This window comes from Idiotropiscis lumnitzeri, chromosome 5 (genome assembly GCF_059441095.1).
Source record: "Idiotropiscis lumnitzeri isolate Australia: NSW breed Sydney's pygmy pipehorse chromosome 5, RoL_Ilum_1.0, whole genome shotgun sequence".
NCBI classification, from domain to species: domain Eukaryota; kingdom Metazoa; phylum Chordata; class Actinopteri; order Syngnathiformes; family Syngnathidae; genus Idiotropiscis; species Idiotropiscis lumnitzeri.
In genome coordinates, this window is record NC_142395.1 from 26,241,427 (window position 1) to 26,267,396 (window position 25,970).

A 25,970-nucleotide genomic window follows, 5' to 3' on the forward strand; every position below is an offset into this window, starting at 1 on the left:
GTAAAAGAGCAGAAAGGTTGTTTCGGTCTTTCAAAAGACACTGTGGGGGAAAAATTGGGATTCCGTTTGTCTTGCGCCAATTCTTATAGTTCTGTAAATGCACGTCAGGGTCATCATCCTCACTGAGCCGAGCTTGCGCCGGAGCCGGACCGCATATCAGGTTCAGGACTAGGTATTAAAATCATTTGCGCCGATTTCACCGGGGTCGTCAGGTGGCCCCCCCCCCCTGGCGTTTCCTTGATCAAAATTTGCCAACCTTTGCGATTGTCACCTCGCATATGAACAGGGGGACATCAGTCAAGGTAGACGATCAATTTTGTTCTGATTTTACTCACAGTACAACTGTTGCTTTGCGGCTAGAAAAATATTCATCTTTGAAATATACACGAACAAACCACAGCATTGGTTATACTTACACGCTACTGAGATGTAATACAAGAGTTGTATATAAAAAAAAAACTGCCTTTAAACAAAAACACTCACTTTTGACACCGAAAGCTGTTAATTAAACAATATGTTCATCATTGTGTAGTTGTTTGTAATATTTTGACCTTGTCATGGCAAATAAAAAAAGAAAAAACTGAATGAATGAATCACGCATCTCCACCATGGTTTTCAGAGTTCTCCGCTTGACGTGCCTGGAAGTTTTTCCTGAAGTCTTCATCAAAGTGCTTCAGGTCATCTTCGCGAAGTAAACCCTGAAGAGACCAATTGACATCATGTACACAACTTGTTTCCAAATAACAAATATGTGTATAATAATACAGTGTTTCCTAACCAGCTTTCTTATTATTTGGCAGTATTAGCAAAAAGTTTGCATATGGCGACACAAAATCAAAGGGGAAAAAATAATTACCTTTAATGTAATTTTATTAAAACCAGCTATTAGGTTATTACCGTGTTATTACCTTTTTTTGAAAAAAATCATCTGATGATCTCTCAGAACACGCAAATGTGTCATAATACATTGTTTTGGACATCCGTGCAGTGCCAGACGGGCGCGTTACCTTTGGCATGTGTCCGAGAAGTTTTGTTGCGTGTCGTTGGAGAAGCTGTACTCTCTCCTCTTCAATAATCTGTCGGCACAGCGCCTCTCTCTCTTGCTCCATTGCCTCTTCTCTGGCCTTCATATCCTACAAGTGGGAAAAGGAGCTTATTCGAGCTAGCTTCGGGCAGCAGGCGGGGTACACCCTGAATATGTTGCCAGCCAATCACAGCTCTTTAGATTACATGACGTTAATATTCAAAGTTTTGGGTTCTAAATATTCGTAGGCTAATTTAAGATGACCGATCATTAGAAGGAATTAGTTTCACTTTTGTCCAACGAGTGAGAACAGCTACATGTTACGACTGATGCAAAACTGTGCACTAGTTGACAATTGTTTGCTACTAGTGACATCATAAAGATTCTACTACTTAGTGCGCAGCTGTCAATTTGTGCAGTTTTGCCTCACTGGTAACATTTGGCTATCCTACCAATATGCCAAAGTTGTCCTACTATTGCGCAGAAATGTCATACAGTAGTGGGGGAAAAAACATGACTGAGACTCTCCTCGTATTACTAGAGCACAGAATTGTCTTACTCCTATCCTTGATATGCAGACTAAGGTTTGTGCATTAGAAGACAACACTCTTTGTCCTCAGTTGTTGGACAACTACACCTTAACTAGTAAGACAAATCTGTGCACTAGTTGGCAGCTGCAAGATACTAGTACTAATTGTGACAGTATAAAATTTTACTAGATTGTGTCCACTCGTAAGCGCATTAGGAGAATAACTTAGGCGTACTAGTTTTTCCACTACTGCATGACTTTTTCTGCACACTAGTTGGGGTAAAAATGTGCAATAGTTGCTTGATGTTAGCCAGTAATTTATAATGGACCTTAACTCATTCAATCCATAAAACATATATATACATTTTCAAAATTGTATTCCCTGCCTACCAGAGACGTATATATACGTCTTAGCCTTTTTTTTTTTAACATCATAGCTCCATGTTTTTATATCTGTAGAACACAATATACCACAGGGCTTATAAATCAGCCAAAATACAGAAAAATGCTCAGATTGAGATGTTTCCTCCAGTAAAAATTGATGGAATTAAATGAGTAAAGATGCACAATCAATTCCCAAAGATCTTTCATGATGGTGACGCTTATTAGTGACAGAAGAAGGACGGCGTGTACCTTGTCAGCCTGGTGCTGCCGTCGTCTGTCGTCAATCTGCTTCTCTGCATCGCGTTTGAGCTCCATCATCTTCATGCGCCGCCTTTGAGCGTTCATCTGCTCGATGCGGTCGTCCTCGGCAAACTTTTCCATGGTCATTTTCCGGAAGGCATTCTCTTCGTCTTTCTCCGCCTGCCGGCGCATCTCCTTCATGGCCATCTGCTCCTGGCAGGTCCTCTGCAACATCAGCCGCTGTCTGATGTTCTTCTCCATGTCTGCCTGGAAGGCAGGGACACATTTTGATGTGAGGGGAGTTGCTGAAAGTTTGCAGTTTTAATGGGACAGTGCCCTCTAGTGGTATGTGAAGAATCGCGGCATTGAATGAATGCAAAACGCTTTGCAAAAGGAAAGCATAGAAATATTCTTACAATGTCTTTCTTCCTAAATGCTTCTTCTTGTTCCTCAAGACAAAGCTCCTGGCGAATTCTCTCCATGTCGTCCCGCTGTTGCCTGTCGTGGGCCATTTTCTCTGCGAGCTGGATAAAAGCAGATACAGTTTGCCAAGTGCTAGATTGACACGTTTCCAAGAAATGGAATATTTTGAACTCCCATTCACCGTATCTCTGAGGTTCTGTATTGCTTCTTCCCGTGATCGGATCTTGGCCATCCTGTCCTGCTGCGATTTCTGCTGCCTGCTTGCAAACTCCCTGAGGCGTCTGTTCTCCTCCGCCATCCTTTCGTTCTCCATACGCTGCCACTCGGCCCGCTGCGTTTGGAAATCCTCGATGTGCTTCTGGGTGGCGCGAACCCTCTCCAGCTTCTTCTGTCGCTCCCTTCAACACACGACCAACAACTGTCAGTCTGCTGAATCATTGTTAAAGCTTTGTTTTTATCAAGCTCAAGAGGCCGCCATTTTGCTTTTAGCGTAAGCCGTTGATGAAGTGTGCTAAATATATTTCCTTTGACTGTTTTGTAATTTGAGGATTTTAATGATTGTATTTTTACATTAGATTTCATCATGTGTATTTAACTGAGATGACGTTTAACAACTGCTTGGGGATCTATGATATATTTCCAAGCACCTATTTTTCGTAAGCAAATAGCGCTGATGGAATGTAAATGTGACCATCAAGACTCACATCTGATCCTCTTCATAAATATTGCGCACGATCTCATCCACCATGAGCTTCTCCTTGAGGAAGTCATCGTAGGCCGCTTGTCTCTTGTGCTCTCGCTCGATGAGCTGCAGGTTGAGCTCTTGTTGGTACTGGTGCTGTTCCTCTTGTTTCTTCTGCTCCATCTTCTCCTCTTCCATGGCCGCTTGGTCGAAGTCGTTCTTCATTTTGTTGTAGAGCTCCGCCTCTTCACGCTGGCGCCAGAGAGGAGACAGGGACAGTACAAGGGATCGCCTCGGCCTGATTTATTTTCGGGAAGAGGCAACGTGTAGGAGGTAAAAGTGTGTATGAGGTGGTCACCATTGTCTCACACTTGAGAGCCTCATGTTCTGCCATCTGCGCCGCTTGCTCCTTGCTCACGTAGGCCAATTTCAACTTGGACTCCAATTCTCGAAGCTCGAGGCTGGGAAGTTGTGTGAAGAAACACAGTTTAAAATGAGCAACAAAGACATCAGGCAATGAAGAGGAAAAAAATTTCAGAAAATTTCAATATAAACTTAATTTGAGCACCTCTAACCTTCTGAAAATAAATGTCATTCATTTACTTTACATTGGTTATTATAATGACCATTATTAAATCACAGGTGGCCTAAATAAAGGTGAGTTTGTATTCCTAAAGTTACAGTATTATAAGAACAATGACATAAATTTAAAATAATAAGTCCACATTTTACATGGAAAAACAAAGTTGTGATATTAAAGGAAAAACAACACCCCAATGTTTACAGGAATAAAGTCAAAATGTCATGAGGAAAAAAAACCTTAAAAAAAAAAAAAAAAATATCAGAAGGAATACTACAAGTCAGAAATATTCTTAAAAAAATGCCACAAGTGAAAAACAAATCAAACTGAAACAGCAAGAGGCGTCCTCATATGGAAAACAATCTCATTATCAGAAAAGTGTCAAAAATATAAGAACATGAATAAGTAATTCATAAGATATAATAAGAGTCAAAATGGTATAAGCAAAAAATGGAGTTAGAAAATAAAATCATATCTAAGTAATATATAATTTATAAAATAAAAATACAGTCTGTGGTTATTTTGTTTCCTTCAAACCCTTTGTTGTTGGGTCAGGAGAGATTTTTATTTATTTTTTTACATGCATTGAAAAAGGTACTAATTATGAAAAAGTAAATAAATTAAGAGCACGTAGTTAGCACAGTTGCACGTATTTTGTCCAAATATAAAATGGGATATTTGTCTTAACTCTGGTAAGGAGGTGCATGGTCCAATGAGGGCCCTCTTAGTAGCAACAATGAAAAATTGCAGCACCCGCCAGCATTTTTGTAAGAAATAAGTAATTGTACGATGAGTGTGCATCGTACCTGTTCTCTCGAATATATTGCCTGATCTTGCCTTCTCTTTGCTTGTCAAAGTTGATACGGGCCAGCTCTTTAGCCAGCTTTTCCTCTTGTACAAGCTGCTTCTCCCTCAACATTTTCGCAGTATGGGCCTGCAAATAGGTGAGGGAGTGGCAGTCAAAGTTACGTTACTCACGTTCATCCACAAATGAGGCAATTTAGACACACAAATTAATTTAGACACAATAGTGATATATGAAGTATAATTGATAATCAGTCTAACAATATGCAGACAGACAGACAGATAGCCTCCTCGTTTTGGGTGATGTGCGCATACTCATGGCCAACAATGCGGCGCTCTAAAGCAAGCACACCTGTGGACTATTCACAGGAAAGATTTTCGGTGCGTACATACAATATAGCTAATTAGCTACTGGAACTGAAATGGTGGAAAACAGTTGATGCTGTCTTGCCACATTTTAGTAATACATAGTCCTTTGCAGGTATTCTGCAACTACCGTCAAACGTGGTTAATGTACAAAGAACCAAATTCACTTGACAGACAGATGGAATAGATGAAGAGAGTGATTCGGCGGCGACGAAACACACCTTCACCATGGCGTTCTCGATCTCTCTCTCTTTCTGTTCCTCCTGCACCTGTCTTATGAACCTTTTTCTGTCCACACTGTCCTCCTCCTTCATGGCGGCCACCATTTTCCGTTCTCTGTCCACTCGCAGACCCTCCAGCTGTTTCTGTTCCTCATGGGCACGCCGTTGCTCCACCAGCCGATACTGCCGATTGCGGCTCAGGTTACGACTCTACACACAACGGGGAAAAATACGTACAATCTTAAAGAAAGGCGTTTAGCCAGCATACTTTATGGTCCATGTACTAATATGCTCTTTGTCCTCACTCATAAGAAAATTCAGCGCACTTTTAGTTACATGTTGCGACACAAGGAAAACTAGTAGTAAGGGTTTGGTTCTACTTGTAGGGTCCAGGAGGCTGTAAAGTGCCTTGACACATGTGCAACAGTTTATTACTTTGTTGTATAATTTAATGCAAACTAAAAGCCAAATGATGGGCGAGTATGATATGATTCTAATTCTAGAATTGGAAAAAACATTACACAAAAGACATCATTGTACTAGTTTTACAAAATTGTCTGACAAGTTTTCACTTATGGCCTTTAAGTGAATTCACTACTGTATGACATGTTTGGACACTCGTAGGACAGCTTTGGCATACTAGTAGCACAACTACATTAGACAATTGAGGCAAAACTACAAGTGGACACGTGCTTCTGGTCTTGTCCAGGAAGTTACTAGTGCATGACACACACCTGAAAGTTGGGCCTAGTTATGTTGATAGTGGTGGGTGGCCGGAGTAGCGATAGGGTTGGGGTGGGTGATGTATTATTCAACAATTTTAGGCACTAGTATGAAGATCATGTCTTACTAGTAACATTTATTGTCATTATTCTAAGACATTTCTGCACACCAGCAGGCCACCTTCGAGAAAAATGTTACTAGTGCGGCAATGTTGACGTCTACATACTGTGGACTGAAGCGCTAGATGTTAACTAGTATAATATTGTAATGTCACTAGTAATAGTAGCACTAAGAACTATAGTGCACTATTTTGCCTCACACTAGTATCCCGCAACTTTATGAGAATAAAAGAGCGTAAGAGTTCAAGGGCCTTTCGCTGGATAGCAAATCTCAAATGGCATAGGTGCCATTACGATGAGTGAGATATCGAGTAATAAATCCTACGGCTGTCTCGCAAGACACGCGCGCACGCATAGACAAACACAAAAAAGACAAGTAGCGTTTATACATTTCCACGGAGGTATTACCATGTTTGTTGCCTTTTTGCGCCGTGTTGAATTCAATTGACTTGGCACGTGACGCCTTTGCTTCGAGAGAAGTCTAAAATACAAACAAACAAAAAGCAATACATCGGTTTCATGTAAAACCAGCTTCAACCGCGATTAACATTATGAAGTCTTTATTTTCCGTTACCGTGTCAGAGTAAAGCTTTCATGTCGTTTGAAGCGTTTCGACGACGTTTTGACAAATGTTTGCTTAATTGTTTCCCTGGCAACCGCGTCCAGTATTCAGCCAATAGGAAAGGTCGTTGGTAATTACGTCACGTCCGGGAACTCTTCTCGTAAGTGGATTTAATTACACGTTGGAACATCCAAATTCCAAATGACATTTAATTCAACAACTGTGTCCAAAAAAACAAACAAACAAACAAACAAAAAAAAAAATATATATATATATGTGTGTGTATGTAAGACTACTACTACTACTACAAGGGCCAACTAATAGGCATGTGTCATGCACTAGTTACCATCTGCACCATATAAGTAGCACCAAATAATACTTTTGCCTCACGTAGTTGCCCTTGTTGAGTCCCAAAGTTTTCCAAAAGTGGTTCAGAAATGTCAGAGTCATACAGCACTTGAAGGAAAAAATAATTCCTGGTAAATCTGTGTGAAACTGTCCCAGTAATGTCGCCAAAGTGGCGCTGTATTGTATTGTAAATACTTCAATTGCATTCCAAAAGTCCAGTGAAGATCACCAGTAAGCTATTAATGCCACTTGTTTATTTATTTTTTTAAACAAATACTGTAACCTGGAAATGAATGTACAGTATCACATATCAGAAGTGGAAACAACCGCCTGGATCACATGATCGAGACTACCGGCACTCCACATCTTCATAAACCGATGGAAGAAAACAATACTAAAAATTGTAAACAATGTTTATGAGCACATTGGTGTACCAGGATTGTTTATCAAGCAAAATATACCCAGCTCAAATTTAGGTTTAATCTTTAATATTTGAAGTTAAGATTTATGTTTTTATGTGATTTTTGGAATGTGCAAAAGAACCACAACCAATGTCCAAATTCAACATTTGTTTAAAATGTTTGGTTCATGGACAGAGCCTAAAACCAGGGTGCCAATGCTGACATCTTAAAGGGGAACTCAACCCCCTAAAATGCTTTGCAATAAACCGTTTCACGTGCTTTCACTTGTCCAAACACGTCATTCTAATTAATATTGCGTTTGTGGAATATCATCATTTTTATCCATCTCACGGGGCGGCCATTTTATCACATCTGTCGACTGGAAACGACATCACAGTTGCTCAGGTAACGACCAATCAGGGCTCACCTGATTTCTGAAGCTGAGCCATGATTGGCAGTTACCTGAGCCCTGAGCAACTGTGACGCCATTTTCAGTCAACAGAAGTGAAGAGATGGCTAAAAACGAGTGTATGTCACTGCTTAACTCATATTCCGCAAATGCAATAGTAATCAGAATGCCATTTTAGTGGGCCTGCATAGAACATATTCTGGCAAACAAATTTTTGTGTAGACTTCCCCTTTAAGTAGCGTCATGGATGATTCTGCATCCAAGTACAGTGTTTAGTATCACGCCCTCTTGTGGCCAATGTAAAGACACCTCCAATAATGCGTTTCAGGTCAAATGCCATCAAGATAAAACATACGGCCCATCTTGGTACATAACATCTAAAGAACTGTGATTAACACATGTTAACATAATAAATAAAATTTCTCCACAAAAAAAAAAAAAAAGTGTGCTGGGCGGAAGTCAATGGTTCAACCGCATCGCGTGGCTCTCCAATGATGTTTCAAAACGTACCGATAAGAGGTTAACGGCATCCACTATCAAGACATATCTACAACGTGCCTTTGTTGGGACGTTTTGACTGATTCATGGTCGAATTAATGACAAATTCTGCCATTCTTCTGTGGGTAACGCTCAAAAGGTTTTAGCGATATAAAAAGAGTTTGTTGTTATTGGCATTGTTTGTTCCGCCGTTTGCCGCTTAATCAGGGATTTGATCAGGGTGACTGTCCTCCATGATTTTCAAGTCTGCAATGTGCTCAACATCTTCGACGCCATCCAACACGCTGGGAGGAGAGGAGCCAGACTGCATCATGTTTTCGCTCGGAGAATCTTCTACAGCTGAGGAGATGGACCGTGGCACGTTTTCTCTGACAGAATCATCAGGAGCTGGGGGCAACACGGGCAAAGATTGCTGTTGTTCAACACTTGCATGAGGTAAGTGCTCCATCTTGGCAATTTGCACCGGTTCTGAGGTCATTTCCGTTGGTGCTGACTTCCAACCTGATAATGGCTGTGTAGAAAAAAAACGTTCAGCATTTAGTGTAAATTATTTGGAGAATACAAATGCGACGAGTAGGGCTGCAATTTTTAGCGGTGGGCATGACTGATAATAGCTTTACTTCAAGGTATTGAATCTTTGTGAAGGCTGCCGATACCAGCAACCAATACCGGAAGCCCCCAAAATAATAATCTGACGTTGAGTAAGTCACCAATTACAAGCACTTATAAGGAAATTTAGAGTACAAAAAGAGTGTTTTGAGTGTGCAGGAGCTGTTGTGAGCCTAGTTTGCCGAATTTCGATGCCTCACGTGCCGAGACGACCAACATTCATGCAAGTGGGCGCACACACTCCTGCATGCACTACGCCCAACGATAGTGTGGCTAAATTTTGCAAAAATAAAAAAATCCAGGCATCTACAGTACAACACGTTTAACAAGATTATATTTTACAAAGGAGGACATGACTGATTTAACGCCTACAGATGATTAAAAAAAAAGGCAAGGATGAAATTCTGAGGTTTTGGACAATTGTAGGTCTCGAAACCATTCATCGATTATTCAAAATAATAGTAGTTAACAGCTCAGGTGTTGCGGTTTTTGCAAGCATTTTATGAGCTTGGAGCAGCATTTCAAAATTGCCACCTGGAAAAATCTTTTCCTGGTTTTGATATGTGCTTACATTTCGATTAATCGCCTAGCCCTAAAATGTCGATGACTACTCCTTCCCCGTACTTGTCCCTATCCTTTCTGAAAAAAATCATAACCACAATCATAATCACCCGCTGAGTCATCCAAAACAAAATCTAGGCGAGTTTCTGAAATAGCTGAGAATGTTGTTGGATTCAAATAACTAATTAAACTTGTTCCTCATGTCAGATAGATTTGTGTATATGTCGCAAAATGACGCCATAGCGAATGCATCACATGGAGCATACCTTTGAAGAGTTATCCGATGCTTCTGTGTTGTTGAGGTGCGCAATTTGATTAAGGATGATCAGTTTGTCGTGTCTCAGGTAGGCAATTTGGCCCCTTTCTTGAGCCTCCTTCAGTTTGGGGAGTAGCTCCTTCCTTTTCGTTCGGACAGCGTCACTGTAGTCCTGGCTGGACTCAGAACAAAAGATAATATTCACAATTTTGAACTCATTTCAACTCATCCACTCCCATTGACGGCTAAATACGTCAAAAATCCCTTCTTTTTTTTTTATTCGGCTGGTAGTGAATGAGTTAATAATAAAATTAAAGTCGTTTATTGAGATGGTTCAAAAAGCGAATTCCCATTCGCGGGGTGGGGGGGGGGGGTTATCTCGGTAATGTTTTGGTGATTGTGGCGGTAATGCAGAATTGTAATTTTTCTACTCACACTCCAGTTTCGGCTTTGACACCTGCTGGATATAAAAGCAGAAGTCGACTTTTAAAAACAAGGGAAACAACGCAGGGCGTGACGTCACAAGCTTAAAACCTCATACCTTTCTCCTCAATGACTTTGCAATTGTGATTCGGTCTGTCATTTAGATGTTTGCTCATCACGTCGCCGCCTGAAGCGTCCACCAGGAGGTCACAGTTGAGACACACCAACGTTAATCTACGGGAAAAACAACCATTTATCAGACATGAAACAACAATAATTCATCAACTGCCACAGCAAAGTTTCCCATATTGCCATATTTTTGGGGACAATATAGCAAGATATAAAGTTGTTTCTAGCGTTTATATTCTTTAATAATCAGCCGTAGAACAAAGCGGAATAGAAAGATGTGAATGTAGAATATTGCCACTAATATTGGGTTAGAATCCAGTTGATCGTAAACACCCACTGACGTAAGTAAATAAGAGCAATCAAATCAATCAATCAACTATGTCAACTCAAATTTGCAAACCTACTTTATTGAAGACGACTGCTTCCTCTGATCAATTTTGGAAAATCTGCTCTTGTTGACTGTGCTATGAAATCTGAACAAAGGGCAAAAAAACCAACAACAACACTTAATAACAACACAGAAACCAACTGCCTAAAATACTGATTTTAGAAAAAAAAAAAAAAAAAGACCTTATCATGTGATTTCCAATGGCAACTTTGCAACTTGTCCGATAATTGCACGCGCCACAAACGGAGGATAACAAGAAATGGGATGAGAAGTCATCGATTTTGTTGTTGCACTCAATGCAAGTGTAGCAACCTCCATTCACACTGAAATTTAGAAAGGAGTACGCAGTCAAAAAAAATACAGAGCAGCCTGATCTATTCTATGGCCTCTTATGAATATTTGTGCGCTCCATATTAGTCAATCCTGAATAACAATGTTTCCAGTTGTGTGCGGTAGTGATGGGTAAATGAAGCTTCCTGAACCAGTTGTAGTATTTTTGGACTCCAGTAGATGGCACTTTCTGTTCAACATTGTGCTGAAAGCACACAGTCTTGCCATTTTTTAAAGCCTTTATTTAAAGCAACAGTGCCATCTACGGGACTGCAAAATACAACAACTGGTTCATGAAGCAAATTTGAAGCTTCATTTTCCCATCATTAGAGTGCAGGTGTTTGAGATTGAAAAGATTTCAGGTAACAAACCTCATGCTTTTGAGTGACAGTGTGCAATCGTTAGCAGGATTCCCTTTACTCTTGTGAATTGTCTTGGCCTTGACTGCTTCGGAGGGGTTTCGTTTGGTTTTGCCCAAACCGCCAGGTTTGCTTTTCGCACTGTTGCTTTGCGTTTCAGGAGTTAAAATTAAAGCAGATCGATCCACTGAACTCGACATGGCAACTGTCTTGCCGCTGAGGGAGGCTCGAATAGTCACCTGTGGAAGTAAAACAGAATATGAATGAGATGGAGACAGTATCAAGGATGGATGGCTATGAGATGAGTCACACCTTTGTCCCCGCGGGCAGGCCCTCCAGAACTGAAGGTTTTCTAAAGGTCTTGTGGACTTGAGTCCGGTGGTCTATTCTGTCTTTGGAGGTGAGGAAATTCAGTCGACATTTTCCACAGCGATGGATGTCTTTTTTCTGAAAACCATGAAATCAGTCTTGATCAACTTTCATCCAAATCGTAGTAGGAATGAATTTGAATTCAACACAACGGACTGAAATGCCAACATTCATCCATACATAGTGCAAAGGATCATTGGAAAGCAGCATCTTACCTGATGTTTCATGAAGTGATGCATATAACTCTGACTATTTCTCAGAATCTTGAGACAAAAAGGGCACAGCAGGTCTTTTGTGTTTACGTGGAGACTTCGGAAATGTGACTCCACGTCCGAGAAAAAGGACGATCTATAATTGCACACCTGCGCGGAGGAGGACAGCCATGAGTTCATCTCTCGCATGATTTGCAACATGGTTTTCAAGGCATCAGACCTGACAGACGTATGGCATCTCCCCGGGCTTGTGGTTGTCTTTCATGTGCTCCAGCAGCACTTGCTCAGACTCGAATGCGAGCTCACATATCTTGCAATTCGCTAAAAAGAAGGAAATAAAAGTACAAACAGACACTCAAGGTGATGCACAAAACTGGAACAGGAGCGGATAAAGCCTTGATGTGACTTACTGGAAGATTCGATCGGACTGTGAGCGCTCTCGATGTGGCACTGGAGCTCGAATGGAGTTGTGTACTGGCGGTAGCAATGCTGGCAAGTAATGTGGCTCTCCCACGACTCGTTGCTCTGCTTCTCCAGCTCCAGGTGGTGCTTCATGTGGTTCATGAACCTGGAACAGACACACCAGTCACCTAAACGCTCATGAATGATGGAGGTGCTTGACCCTGCAAGAAGTTGCGTCTTTTTACGTGTTTAAAGCTGTAAGCAGACTATTTTCAATGTTCAGAGAAGGGGCTTGGATATTTTTTTTTAAATCCAGAAATCATGATAGCGGATATTAGCTTTGCGTAGTGTTTTTAGTTAAGACTAGTGATAGACCGATTATCGGTCAGGCCGATTATTGGGGCCGATATTTGGCATTTATGCCGATTAACGGCATCATTTTTTTTTTTTTACTTTCAAGGCTGAAATTAAACGCTGGTTTATTTTGGCTCGCCGCAACACTCTTTTCTCTCTCTCTGCTGTGCTGGTGGCCCTGCGTGCAGAAGCAGATTGGTCTGCCGACAGATGGGTTCCTTGCGCGGCCACAATCAGCAGTAAGCTGCCTATTTGCTTTTTCATCTCAAGTCACACGCACTACAGGAGGCAACAGACTTTGCCGAAATTTTGACAAATGTCAGTCTTCTACAACTCACAGCAAAGAGAAAACGATTTGCCGTAATAAACTTTCAAGAGATGTATGTTTTCATTGAACTATCCCGCCCTAAAAAAAAAACCATATTGCTCTATCACTAGTTGAGACAAATTAAACTTGAATTTCCAAGGCACCAATGTATCTCCATTTCTTTTTCGATAGGATGAGAAAATTCACTCTGTGCTTTCTGCTACCTCAGCTCCCCTAATAGAATCTCTTATGTGCGTGACCTTTGACCGCGACAGTGAGAGGGCAATTGAGGTACAGATGTGCGTCCCCATTAAAAGCCGCTTACAGAGTCTTTTTTTTTTTTAAACATTTCCACCACAGTTAATCAAAGGGATGGTTCATACACCGCCTAAACTCGCGCTCATTTTTCATCTGTCGACCCACGAGGGTAAACAGTCTTCTAAAGTCATCCATCTAAGATGTTCAGTGCGTCTTTATTGGCAACAATATTTTTTTACAGTGGCCCCTTGGCAACATTGGGATAGCCTGTTAGTTCTAGAATGTAAGGAATCGGATAATGCTCTAGAAAAGAAAAGGACCCTTTATTCTTGCTGCTTAATTTACTCTACACTGCCGCATGCTTTCAAGCTGGTCCGCAGTTCATTAAATAAAAAGAGCCACAGAGTGAAATGTGGACACATTTTGCGTACCCACCAACAAACAACGCATGCCTTAAATTTCCGCGCACAAAAAGAACATACCTGATGTTGCTCTTGAGCACTTTGAAGCAACTTTGACACTTGAAAGTGTTGCTGCTGCTCTTCTGCGCAGATGACTTGAGCGGATCACCTTCAAATCTCCCGTAGTAGAATTCCGAGACCAGCATGATGCGTTTATGCACAAAGTTATTGGCTGGCAGAGCGCTACCTTCCATTTTAGCCTGGCAACTCTAAAACAAGAGATTTATACGTTAAATTCCACAAGGCATCAATAAAATATTGAGGTGAAACGATGACTAACGACATCAACTTACAGTCGTATGATGATTCAACGTCTCCTGCTCAAGGAATTCTTCTTTACAGTTTGGGCATTGTTTCTTGATGTCCCCATTTTCCACTGGTTTGGTCTCGTCTGCTTGGCCTGAAGGTACACCAAAGCATAGCAATAACTAGAATAAGCGTGTCCACTTTACATTTTTGTCACTTGTCAGGATTATGCAAAAGTTTGATTAAATTTCCACACAGGCCAAAAACAGAATTACTTCTTGACAACAGGAAAGAGCAGAGGAAATGTTGGTATTGTTGTGGAATTGTCGATTCATTTATATATTATATCTTAATATATTCAAAGCCAAGACGTTAAAACATTTTCATTTACTGCGTCGTATGTACAGTCTGATGTATGGCATTTTATAACATAAAGTATACTGCATAGGGCCTTGACAAACAATTGGCAAAAAAAAAAAATCCATCATATAGCCGGAGGTTGAACAAAACTTGGCAACAAATGTTGTAAACAGTAAAAACCTACCATCTACTTTCAACCTTTTCACAGTAGTGTCTGTTGGCTGAGGTGCCAACACCCGCTTCACTGTCTCTGAGGAGCAAACAAAAAATAAGACGAAATATATTCGGATAGAAGCCTGATGCCTTTCAAGAGCGCACCTCTGTTTAGGCTGTTAGGCTGACAAGGCAAGGCAATGGTCTGCAGAGAGGCGGCCGGGGCGACTTGGAGCAGGCGGGGTTTGGCTGTGTACACTGTGGGGTTTTGCACGTTGGCCAACGTCACAACATTGTTTCGGATCTGCTGCACAAGAGGCCGATGGACAACACCAGGTATCGCATTTGTTACAGGGGTGACCCGCTGGAGAAGCTGCTGCGACTGACCGGCTGAAATACACAAACAAAACGCTTAAAAGCTCATTCAAAAACAGCAAAAAAAAATTCACGTCAACTAATTTTTTTTCTCTTTTACAAAAAGTCCATTCAGAGGTCTATTGCTTTGTACATAATACATTTTTGAATAAAATTGTTGATCATGTGCAACAATTAAAAATAATGTATTAATCCAATTTTGGAGAAGATACTGCTTTTCACCATTTCAGTTTTCCTGATTTTAGAGAGACATGAGTGATGACGAGTCACCTCCCACTATTAAAAAAAAAACAACAAAAAAAAAACTTGATCGCATCCGTTATCCAGCAAAATTGTGATAAGCAGTTAGCTAGCTAGCTATACAGACAACTTTAAAAAAAAAATCGTACATGCGCCACTTACTGAAAGCCTGAAGCAGATTTATTTTTCCGGCCAAAAATGTAATTATGTGTAGGTATGAGAAAGAAGCTAGACGACAGATAACAGCTGAGCGGGGCGTTTTTTTTTCAAAGATTACATGCAACTCAACTCTACCTGGTACAAGGGTAAATTTGGTCCCAGGAGGATACTGATTCCCAAGTGTGGCAAGGAGGTTGTTGTTGCTCGGTAACTGTGGCGTTACGATGAAGCCCTTGGATTAAAACAGATCAATACATGGAATATTATTTACGCAATTCACATGGACGAAAAAAAAAATTAAATGGTTTGAATTGCAATACCTGATCGTTGACAATAACAGGCTGAGGAGTCAGTGCCGTGAAACCGGCTGTAGAAGTACTGATGGCATTTCCAGCTATTTTCAAAGGTAACATTATGGCCGGTACAGGAACAGGCGCAGGAACAGTAGCAGGAGCAGAAGCGGGAGCAGAAGAGGGAACAGAAGCAGGAGCAGAAGCTAAAGCCAGAACAGGAGCAGCATTGACCACTTGCTTCTCCACATTGTCCTTTGGGGGAGGTGGCGGAACCTGTTTTTGTTTTTTTGCTGAAAAACACATTTAAAAAGATATCAGGAATGGACGTCAGATATTTGCGGCAATGATTAAAATAATCGCTTAGGAGAATACATTGAGATATCAATTAAGAAATCTCTTCATGACCAATTAATGGCGAATAGATGGCTTGCACCTAGTGATGGGTAAATGACGCTTCAAATCTGCTTCATGAACCAGTTGTAGTATTTTGGGACTCCAGTAGATGGCGCACTCTGTTCAGCATTGGGCTGAAAGCACACACACTGACTTGACATTTTTTAAAACCTTTATTTAAACCAACAGTGCCATCGACAGGATGCAAAAATACAACTGGTTCATGAAGCAAATTTGAAGCTTCCTTTTTCCATCACTACTTGCACCACATACAGTATCACCGAAATGAAAATATAAACCCAAACAATAATTCTCATAATTCGTGAAAAGTGTACATAGTACTTACACACTACTCCGACAAAAATGGGCTCGTCATCATCATAGTCATCATCAATCGACACCTCTGGAGGTGCTTTCTGCCACGGCTCCAGCTCTTCTTCCTCACATTCCATTAAGAGTTCAGACATTTTGAATCTACGATACAAACAAACGACATTTAAATCAATTCCAACGTTTTTTTTGTTTTGCACTTTTCATATATTAAAAATACATCACTGATGGATGTACAGATCTCATCTGTTGGGTGTTGGTTGCGAAGTATCACGTCACTGCAAAAACTGAAAGATTTGTGATGAGACAGGGGCAGATTACTCAGTTTGATTCTTTACTGTGGTTTTAAAAAGTCAAGGTGCTGTCCGTCGAAAAAAAGGGTCAAGTGCCCAGCTCTCGTAGTTACAAATAAAGTCTGTGCTGCTGTGGCATTGATTAGCATGATCTGCTTAATGAGCGTGGGGCACAAGAGCCCTTTAAAAAAATGCAGCTTTGACAATCTTGAAATTGTGTTGTTTGAGATCGCGATTTCGGTCCGAAAACAATAAATTGTTCAGCCTGATTACAGTAAATTATAAACCTGCGAAAAACATGCAGGGAGGAGTCCAGGGCGTTGTGTCGTCTTGTACTATAACTATTAATAAGAACAGTGGGAACAACAGCACATCTGTGTTGATGTGAAGCTCTCTTCAAACTGAAAACTGACAGCGATGTTTGCGGCTCGCAACCACAGCAACAGCTTAGCTCCCGTTAATCGATGGCTTTTCTTTTGGGTGGGCGTCAAAACCCTAGTTTGTAATGATTTTCGGGAGTCTAAAGAAACATCTGCCCCAGATTATTACATCAATGACATATAACGCATGACAAATGGCAAATAACGTGATGTTAGTTGGGCTAGCCTTTCAATATGTCCGTCGACAATGCATTGTGGGAATTGCAGAAAAGGCCAAGCACCTCTCCACCTAGCCTGAATATATTATGCTTATTATAATTGTGTGCCATTGTTGACCACACATAAAGAACATTATGTGTTACAGAGGACAATCTATAAGACCAAAAAACAGTTTGGGGAAATATTTCGACTTTTGTCACACCCAAAAAAATTAGCGTTCCCCATATACTGGCACAATGCTTCCATCCAAGATGGCGGCGGTATTGACGACGTAAGTGGAAAACCCTGCGCGAATCCTGATCGCATTTCTAATCACAGTGCAAGAAAATTGTTAAAAAAAAAATAAAAAAAAAAATCAATAAAACTAACCAGCAATTGCTTGTAAACATATGTCAGCATTACACGTGGGACATTTCTACAAATAAAACAAATGACAAACCTTGATAGTGTAAACACACATTTTGGATTTGAAGACAACATGCGGCCTGGGCTTTACTTAATTGAAAATCTACTTTCAATGTACACATTTATCAAAAATAGACTCACAAATATAACAAAGATTTCATAGATGTGCAATGGCCAGCATTAAAAAAGTGTTAGCGTCCAGTTGTACTGCAGCAAGTAATGCTAACTTGCTAGCGCGTTAGTGTTTTGTTTTGTGCAAAGCCCCTTTTTGGCCAACCACATTTGCTACAAGGGTGAGTAGATTATTCATAACACTTCAGCGACTTGGTTGTATTAATTCAACAATTCATCCCGGGTTGCTTAGTATATCACTTGCTGCACGTCGTAGAAGACCCTGCAGCTAGCATTAGCTTGTTGTCATTGTCTGAAATATGGAGGTTGGGATAAACTGCATTGCATGTATGGTGTTTTCTGGAAGCCTTTTGCTTACCTCTCTACAAGCCAATTCAAAGTCTTAATCACCAGCGTCGCAGTGGTAGTTGAATGTGGACGTAGGGTTGCAGATACTGCGGTTTCCTCCCCCCCAACACCAGCGGTGGAAATGGTGCTCTGTGTGAGCCAAGCGCGGCGGAAATACTCGTCGTGGATCTGAACCAATCATGGCGAGTTCCACCACAAGTGACTCGGGAACATCAGCTGTACTAGCACCCCCGGAACTCAAAAAGAAGACCTCGAAACGTAAATAATAAGACGCTGTCATTATTATCCTTTTTTGGACCACTACACATTTTGTCCTCCCGAGTAGGACAACTTTGGCATTTTAGAATGACTGTAGTAACGTTTTGTTTCACTACTAGTGCCGCTTTTGGTCTACTAGTACGTAATTAAACCTTGTCAATGAATTACTGCGCTGCACTATAAACACTAGGTCCACGTAGGCATGTGTGACACACTAGTAGCCCCTTGGGCCCTACTAGTAGCACCAAATGCCCACTAGTATACTATAGTTTTGCCTCACAAGCAACTAGTGTGCCAAAGTTGTCCTACTCGTGTGAAGAAATGGCAAACAATATTTTGGAATTGGTCGTTGTGCTTGTATCAGTATAAACAAACTTTAATAACATTTTAAAGACCTAGTGTGAAGTAAGTTCAGAAAATGGCAAATCAAATTATTTTGTGTCACGAGTAAAGTAATTACACATAATTCAAATAATAAAGCATGAATGAAAATAAAAAAAAAAGTATTTGGTATATAGGACAAAATAATAGTTTTCCCGAAGTGAGATTTTGCTGAGTTACAAACCCAGAAGTGTGACGTCATTCAAATGGATTTATGGCAGAGCTCAACATATAAAAAGTGTATTAGGTCAGTCAGAAATTGACTCAGAAAGTGAAATCTCAAACGAAGTCACAAAGCACACAACACACATTTTTCAAAATGGATCGTAATCACACCTACCTTATTGCGAACCCTTTATCATAAGCAAAACCGTTGAGAAAGTAGACATCTTCGAAGTGTTCGTGGCAAAAAAAACACTCGTCGACACTGACTTGAAATTCCCTCTCTTTGCAAGAACGAAGTTGGTCCCTTTACGAGCTCCTATTTTTTGGTTTTGGCCACTCAAAAAGATGCTTCCCAGAATGCGAACAATGCATCGCCACACAGCACCAAGCCAAAATATCAAAATGTCAACCAGTGCACTGTCTTCAATCAAATCCAAAAATTGTTGCCCTGAACTTGCCTGTATAAAATTGTTATCTGTCTGCATCGATATAATCGATATTTGTCTGCTTGGAGCACACTCATTCATGCCAAATGATAAAACGGCACAATTCAATAACTAGACATGTTGCATAAAAGATAAGATAAGGTAGCCTGCACTCCAGGGTTAATATATTAAACATTTGGTTGTAGCTGAGCGATTTGAGTTTGTCCAACAGGTGGCACTCTGGAATTATTAATACTCTTCTCGGCAGCAGGGTCTTCACAGCCATGTTCCAGCATTTCACAACACTTGCTTTAATTGTCACAAAAACCCACCTAAAAAAAACGAGGAAAATATTAATTCTATATTATTGATAACTGTTGCCAGTTGTCTTTGCCTAATAGAAATAAATACAGGGTGACCCCAAAAATGTTGACCCAATTTAATCGTCTAACAACATAGCCAATTCTCAATCAAATGATCTCAAATTTCAATAAGTTGTGTTTAATGTAAAATCTAAATTTAAGTTGCATGTTTAAGTTTTATGCTTGGTCCTTGATGTATTTTTTTTTTTTGCGCTATTGTAACAAATTTCTTTGCTTTTATGTAGCACATCAGGGTTTTGTTTTTGGTTTCAAGTTTCACCTATAAAAGCTTGCGCAATACTCACTTCACCATGGGTTCATTTATAGCTGTGACATTTCATAAAAATAAAAAATAAAAAATCCTCCTGTTGCTGAACCTAATCCTTATTTCGTAGATATTATTAAAAATATTATTATTGTATTATTATTGTTATTGCAAAGCGCTTTGAGACTATTGTGTGTGTAGTTTCATTTCATAATGTGTAGCTTTGGGCATTATTAATTCTGTATATTGTGATATGATTCGTGAAGTTTGTTAGTTTGGAAGAAAAAACATGAGATTTGTTCACTCTAGACCAGACGTGGGCAAACTGCGGCCCGGGGGCCACATACGGCCCGTTAAACATTTTAATCCGGCCCGCTGAACTTGAAAAAAATTAAATGAATAAACCTTGTTAATGTTTTATTTCTAAAAGCTGTGGTTTTTCAAAGACATATATATTGTTGTAATGCTTTTGTTCATTTCCATTTAAAATTAAATGTATTTTTTTTTTCTCCGATGAGGTGAGGTGACCAAAACACCCCATCCATCTGCTCCTGGTCCGGCCCCTCTGTCAAATTTTAGAACCCATTGTGGCCCGCCAATCAAAAAGTTTGCCCACCCCTGCTAATGACACACTGGATTGGTACACTGTACAATATTTTTGCATTAGACGTTTAAATGTGTTTACAATTTTTCAGAATGCTGAAACTCTTGCAACAATTCTTGTAGCACAGTTTCTAAAAATATCGATCGCAAAATCACACACAGGTTTCAAAACTAAAAGCATGAACACTGCTTCGTACTGAGTTTGTAATTTTGTAACACGCAACCCACTGCTTTACACTCAGCCGTTTAAAGGCACAACAAGCAAATGTACGACTGTGCATCTTAATTACACTTTGCGTTACGAGGGCATTCGTGGAACAAAGATAACTCGGAAGTCAAGGTACCAACGTGTTAGTTTTATAAGCACATTTGGTTGGTATTGTGATTGGACAGGACAGAGTGTACAGAACTGAATGTACTTTTTCCCTTTTTATTGTTCCAGGTGGTATTGGGCTGTTTCATTCATAGATGCAAAAGAACTAAAAATAAACACCCAGAGAAAGCATCCCACGGATCGAAGGGCCCCAGGTCTGATCCCCCTTCAACTGTCTTATGTTCTCATTTGCAATCAAGCTCCTAGAAGCTGCCAACTCAAGCAGTGTGTCACAAATGAAGTGGAGTTCGTTAATCGGTGCAACCCAGAGGTTGCACGCAAACAACAATCAAAGAATGTAGATTAGGCGTAAAGCTAAATTTGCATTCACGACAACACGCATTAGTCCACACAAAACAGTCTTAAAGTGTTATTAAGTGTTATTTCTGGCTGCAGGCCAATGTGTGCTTCCTGTGTGTGAAGCTTTGAATCGTGCCAAAGATGTTACAAGTTTACTCCTTTCCTCCAAGTATAATGGAACTCAGGCAGTAAAACATCTGTTTAGAACCGGAGGGACAATTATAGTGGTTGCTTAAGAGGTCATGGTTTTGTTTTACGCGTTGTATGTCGTTCGCCACATTTGATTCCCGCAAACTATCGGAGCACACTCATTTTCTCGCAACCAGATAAGCAAGGTGGATTGCTTACAAACCGGAATTATCTCCAGTCCGTACACCTTGCAAAGATTCCCTTTTGACAGCGGAACCTCCGAAGTCTAAAAGAATATTTTCTGGCTGACTTCCAAGATGTTGTCACGTCAAAACAATTTTCCCATAAGAAGTAATGCCAAAAATGAATTCATTCGTTTCAGGCTTGAATTGTCCTCATAAAATCTCGATTTGTTGGGTAACTGTGGATTTTGAGCAGATTTGGTTACCATACTTTTACCCGAGGTAGGATTTATTATTTTGACCCATTAAATTGGGTTGAAGATTGGATTTGAGCAGGCTGAAGAAAAGGCAAAAAAGTGTACGCTTTACCTACAGTTGCGTTGGGAAAGACCCAAATTTTGCGGTTAACAATTTAACCCAGGAAGTTGGGTGATTTGAAAAACTGACAAAACAGTCCAATACTGGGGGGGTTAAAAAATAAAGTTGAAATTTCTTTGTACTAAATGACACAATTTTGGGGTTAAATGAATAACCCAAAATGTTTTTTTCCCTTATTGACCCAAGTTGGGTTATTTTTGACCAACCCATTTTTAGAATATACACAAGTCCATCTGAACAAAAAAGACCTTTTATTCAAAACAAAGTAGAGTGAAATTGACCCAAGTTGCGGGTCAGTTCCTATATTTTTTGCCGACAGTGTAAAGACTGCACCTCACATACCATGCGAGTGACTTGCTGTTGTAACCCTTGATCGTAAAGTCGCTTATTCTTAGGAAATGTTGGTAGTAACAAAATTTAACCACAGCTAAACTGATAACCTAGTAACTAATTTATTGGTAGCTTAAACTCATCGGTATGGATAGTTTTTATAAATCCAAATCTTGACTCAACATGCCCATCAATTCAAATCTTCAACCCAAGCTATTTCACCCAACTTGGGTTACTTTTGATTTTTTAGAGTGTAATTGAATAAATGAAACTAAAATAAAGTAAAACTACTCAGCTTTGTAGATGCCTGACAAGCAATGGAAAGGAGGCGCCAGTGGCTGTTTATGGTAGGTGCGAAATGTGAGGCGGTGGGTTGGCAAATATGGTCCTTAAATTTTCCTTTTTTTTTTTATTTTTCTATTGGCTTCTTGAAATCTAAATTTTTGCCATTTGTATGGGAAATTTGCACCACCTTGTGGAAACATGACTTTTTACGGATTTTGCTCATGAACGTTAAGTGAGAGGTTATCAAGCAATACTTATTTAAAGTGTTTTTTTTTTTAAGTATGTATTGAAGAGGTAAGTCAGCTGCAACACAACTTCTTTGTACACAACACTTAATTAAATGCTGACTTCATGGAAACATTTGATTCATTTTTTGAGGATAAGGACAGCATAAAATGGGGCAATAAAATGGCTAGCGGAATAAAAGTGCTGTTAAATTCTTTGTGAAAGCCAAATTCAAATTCTGCAGTCCCGGTGAGATCATCCATCACTCACCCACCCTTTCTGCACTGTTTCCGAGTTACATTGGCTTGGGTCACTCAAGGACAACTGTGTTCTCATAATAAAGCGCACATGAATTCCGACTGAACAAACTCACAATATTCAACTAATTAACAATTGGTTGTTTATAGCGCATCTTGTGTTTTTAAAACATCGCAATAGTTTTCCTTTAGACAAGTCTGTTAATCTTAATGCGATGTAAAACGCCACTCATGGGCTAGCAAATAGCATCAGTGTCACAGTGTTAGAACCATTTGAACAAGGTATATTTGACCGAACGCTGGAGATAGCAATGCTCACATGCATGTATTCTTTATCCTCTGTAAAGAATGACTTCCATTGATGCTTTACATTCTGTTCAATAGTATTTTTACAAGTAGTACAATAAGTACAATATTATAAAATGCTTATTTTAAAAAAATAAACTTTTTAGGGTGTTCGGTGAATGGTGGAACACGTAATGCAATTTCTATTCATTCCATGAATAAAGATAGTTTGACCACAGAGCGTCTTGAGTTACCAGTGTGGTCACAGAACAAAGGCACCAAAGTTCTCCTACTTTTCCCAGCGTGCTTTTTACACAAATGTCAGTACTTCTACGGATGGGGTGTATTTTTGCCACCCCTGAATAGCACTGATCAGCACCAATGAGACGCCTTCAGCCAAAGCAAACATGAAACTGACTTCACTGCAGTCCTCCGGTCTGGTTTCTCGCCAGCGCGGAGGAAAAAGTAGTCCCCAAAACAGTTCGTCCCCTGCAACGTCCCGCAATAATGACTTCGGATCCAAAAAAAAAAAAAAAAAATCGTACATTTTCATCTTCTCGAAGCATCGAAGCCATCATTGTCGAGCGTTATGTTGAAAACTTTTGCAAAAAGCCCAACTTGCGTTCATCTTTGTTCACCTTTCACATATAGTTGCACCTCCTTTATCGGATTGTGTGCTGGAATGGCATTTGAATGTTTTCTTTCTTTCTTTCTTTCTTTCTTTCTTTCTTTCTGTCTTTCTTTCTTTCTTTCTTTTGAAGACCCGGCCTCTTTTTCACGTTTTCAAGAAAACAAATCAGGGATTAAAACATCATATAATTTGTGATTCGATTCATCCAGATCAACCATCAACTAGTCGACGTTCTCATAAGAAATTTTACGTACCAGTTTTCTGTCCGTTTTACTGTTACAGTACTCATTCACCCGAATACATTTATTACAATAATATGATGGAATAACTCTTTTACAATAAAATAAATTAAAATTGTATTTGAATCCTTATTTAATTTTACGTCTTAAGATAATTAAAGTAATTGTGTTGCAAATCAATTTTTGCTAGTGCGGCTGCTTGGTGTGTTAGCTGCGGGCCAAGAACAAGCTTAGCAATCTAAACAATAAACACAACTTAAATGTTAACATTTTTCTGATAACACAAATGACAGGGTTAAATTGGTTTGAGTGACACTCCAATACCGCTAAAAACATACCCATCGTCACATCAATTATATTGATGACGTCATCACTTCTGAGTTGTATGGTTCAGTTCTTTTCTTCTTGGTGGTTACTCATAAGATATGAGGCAAAAATAAAACTAAATGTTTAACAACAAGGACAGGCATAACCTTAGAGAAAAAAAAAGCGGATTTAAAACGTTTATTTATTGTGTTATAGCTGACATTTATATTGGTCATTGAGTATACAAGAGGGGAAAAACATTTTTACCTTTTAAATAGTATTTGCAGCAGTTTAATTTATTTACAGAGCAAGTTTATGTTTCTGTATTTTGTGCATTGATTATTCTAAATTTTCGTGTCTTTTTTGTGTAGTGCGTCGTCATTCGTGGATGGAGTCGAGAGTAAAATGTCGTTAGAATAATAGTCAAGTAAAGTAGCAAAGTATTTGTACTGCGTTACTTCTCAGCTCTCCGCGGGATTTGACGACACAGAGGTCGTCCACAAATGACTGACGGACCCACAATCGAGCGAAACTTCGGAGGCGATTAAACCGAGATGAGGCGCGTCCTCGCCGGCTTCTAGGAGCAGCATCTCACGCTGAGAGGGAGCACACAGTGTCACTGTGCGCGGCGGAGGGATACACTAGCCCGATGTCATCTCGGTGCTGAGGCACTCGCACAGCAAAAAATGTCTGCCTAAGGGAAACTCTAAGTGGTACAAATAGAGCATATTTCCCACTGCTATTGCCGTTTAAAGACACATTTTACGCGTGTCGAGGCGTACCGCGAGAAAGCGAGTCTCCACCAGATCACCCTAGTCTGGATTTCAATTGGAAAAAAGGTAAGATATCAGGGGGGGGGGGACTCGGGCGAAATGGGCTCGGACCTGTGAAAGAAGTTGAGAGTTGAGGACTGTAATTGCGTTTTGTGGTCTGCTGCCGAGATTTCACATTGTCGCTCCTCCATTTCTCTTTATGTACATTCGAAAAAATGGTGAATACACGTGACACTTGCTGGAAGGAAGCGTTTTTCTGTCCACTTAATGTACCAAAAAAAGCGCCCTGACAGTCTGCTAGCTCGTTCCAAATCCTTGTGAAGTCGTACTGTAATTGCGGCTAGCGATAGCAACTTAGCAATGTCACTTGTAACCTTCTGGCCATTCTTTCTAAATACCTTAAATTCACGACTAAAATGTGTGTTAAACTTATAAGCCTTGTGTCTTTGAAACAACGTGCAGTGTCTGATGACCGATGGACGCGATGCTGATGCTGCTGCTGCTGCATGTCTTGCCTTTAATTAACATGGAGAATGCATTTGAATGTGAATAAAATATCTGTGCATTACTCATTACACACCAGTATTCTTGCACATTCAATTTTACCCCCGCGGTGAGGATGCGCCTCATTGTGCACCACAACGCAGCTATTGAAATACCCTAAATGGCATTCCTCCACCCAGACATTTGACTAGTTTTCCTAAAGTGACCTAAAATATACAAACGTGCGAATCTTTTGAACCGGTTCTGCAAAGTTTTGT

At 40.1% G+C, this 25,970-nt stretch overlaps 2 protein-coding genes across 4 annotated transcripts in view; one reads left to right on the forward strand and one right to left on the reverse strand.

The window, feature by feature from the left end:
- Window positions 1-314: 314 nt before the first annotated feature.
- On the reverse strand, window positions 315-18,261 carry LOC148337484 (zinc finger protein 280C-like). 2 transcript variants are annotated; one of them, XM_088295929.1, is made up of 27 exons: window positions 18,068-18,261; window positions 16,297-16,424; window positions 15,585-15,847; window positions 15,400-15,496; window positions 14,656-14,880; window positions 14,522-14,587; window positions 14,025-14,131; window positions 13,753-13,940; window positions 12,360-12,517; window positions 12,170-12,270; window positions 11,953-12,099; window positions 11,681-11,815; window positions 11,381-11,607; window positions 10,862-11,002; window positions 10,696-10,764; window positions 10,281-10,396; window positions 10,175-10,196; window positions 9,750-9,915; window positions 5,254-5,463; window positions 4,669-4,796; window positions 3,641-3,743; window positions 3,305-3,534; window positions 2,782-2,998; window positions 2,594-2,701; window positions 2,187-2,444; window positions 1,008-1,133; window positions 315-698 (listed from the first exon to the last, which is right to left on the reverse strand). In XM_088295929.1, exons 2-27 carry the CDS (start codon window positions 16,415-16,417, stop codon window positions 594-596), a joined length of 3,834 nt encoding a protein of 1,277 aa, XP_088152055.1. In that variant the 5' UTR covers window positions 16,418-16,424; window positions 18,068-18,261; the 3' UTR covers window positions 315-593. The 2 variants fall into 2 exon arrangements, with proteins under 2 accessions (XP_088152055.1, XP_088152054.1); XM_088295928.1 differs by having other exon boundaries at window positions 10,175-10,199; window positions 18,068-18,260.
- Window positions 18,262-25,099: 6,838 nt separating this feature from the next.
- tcf12 (transcription factor 12) overlaps window positions 25,100-25,970 on the forward strand; it is a 77,849-nt gene continuing 76,978 nt past the window's right edge. For both annotated transcript variants that reach the window (XM_088295602.1, XM_088295603.1), the window contains exon 1: window positions 25,100-25,275. The gene's annotated coding sequence lies outside the window, so the exon portion shown is untranslated. The remainder of the gene's footprint in view (window positions 25,276-25,970) is intronic.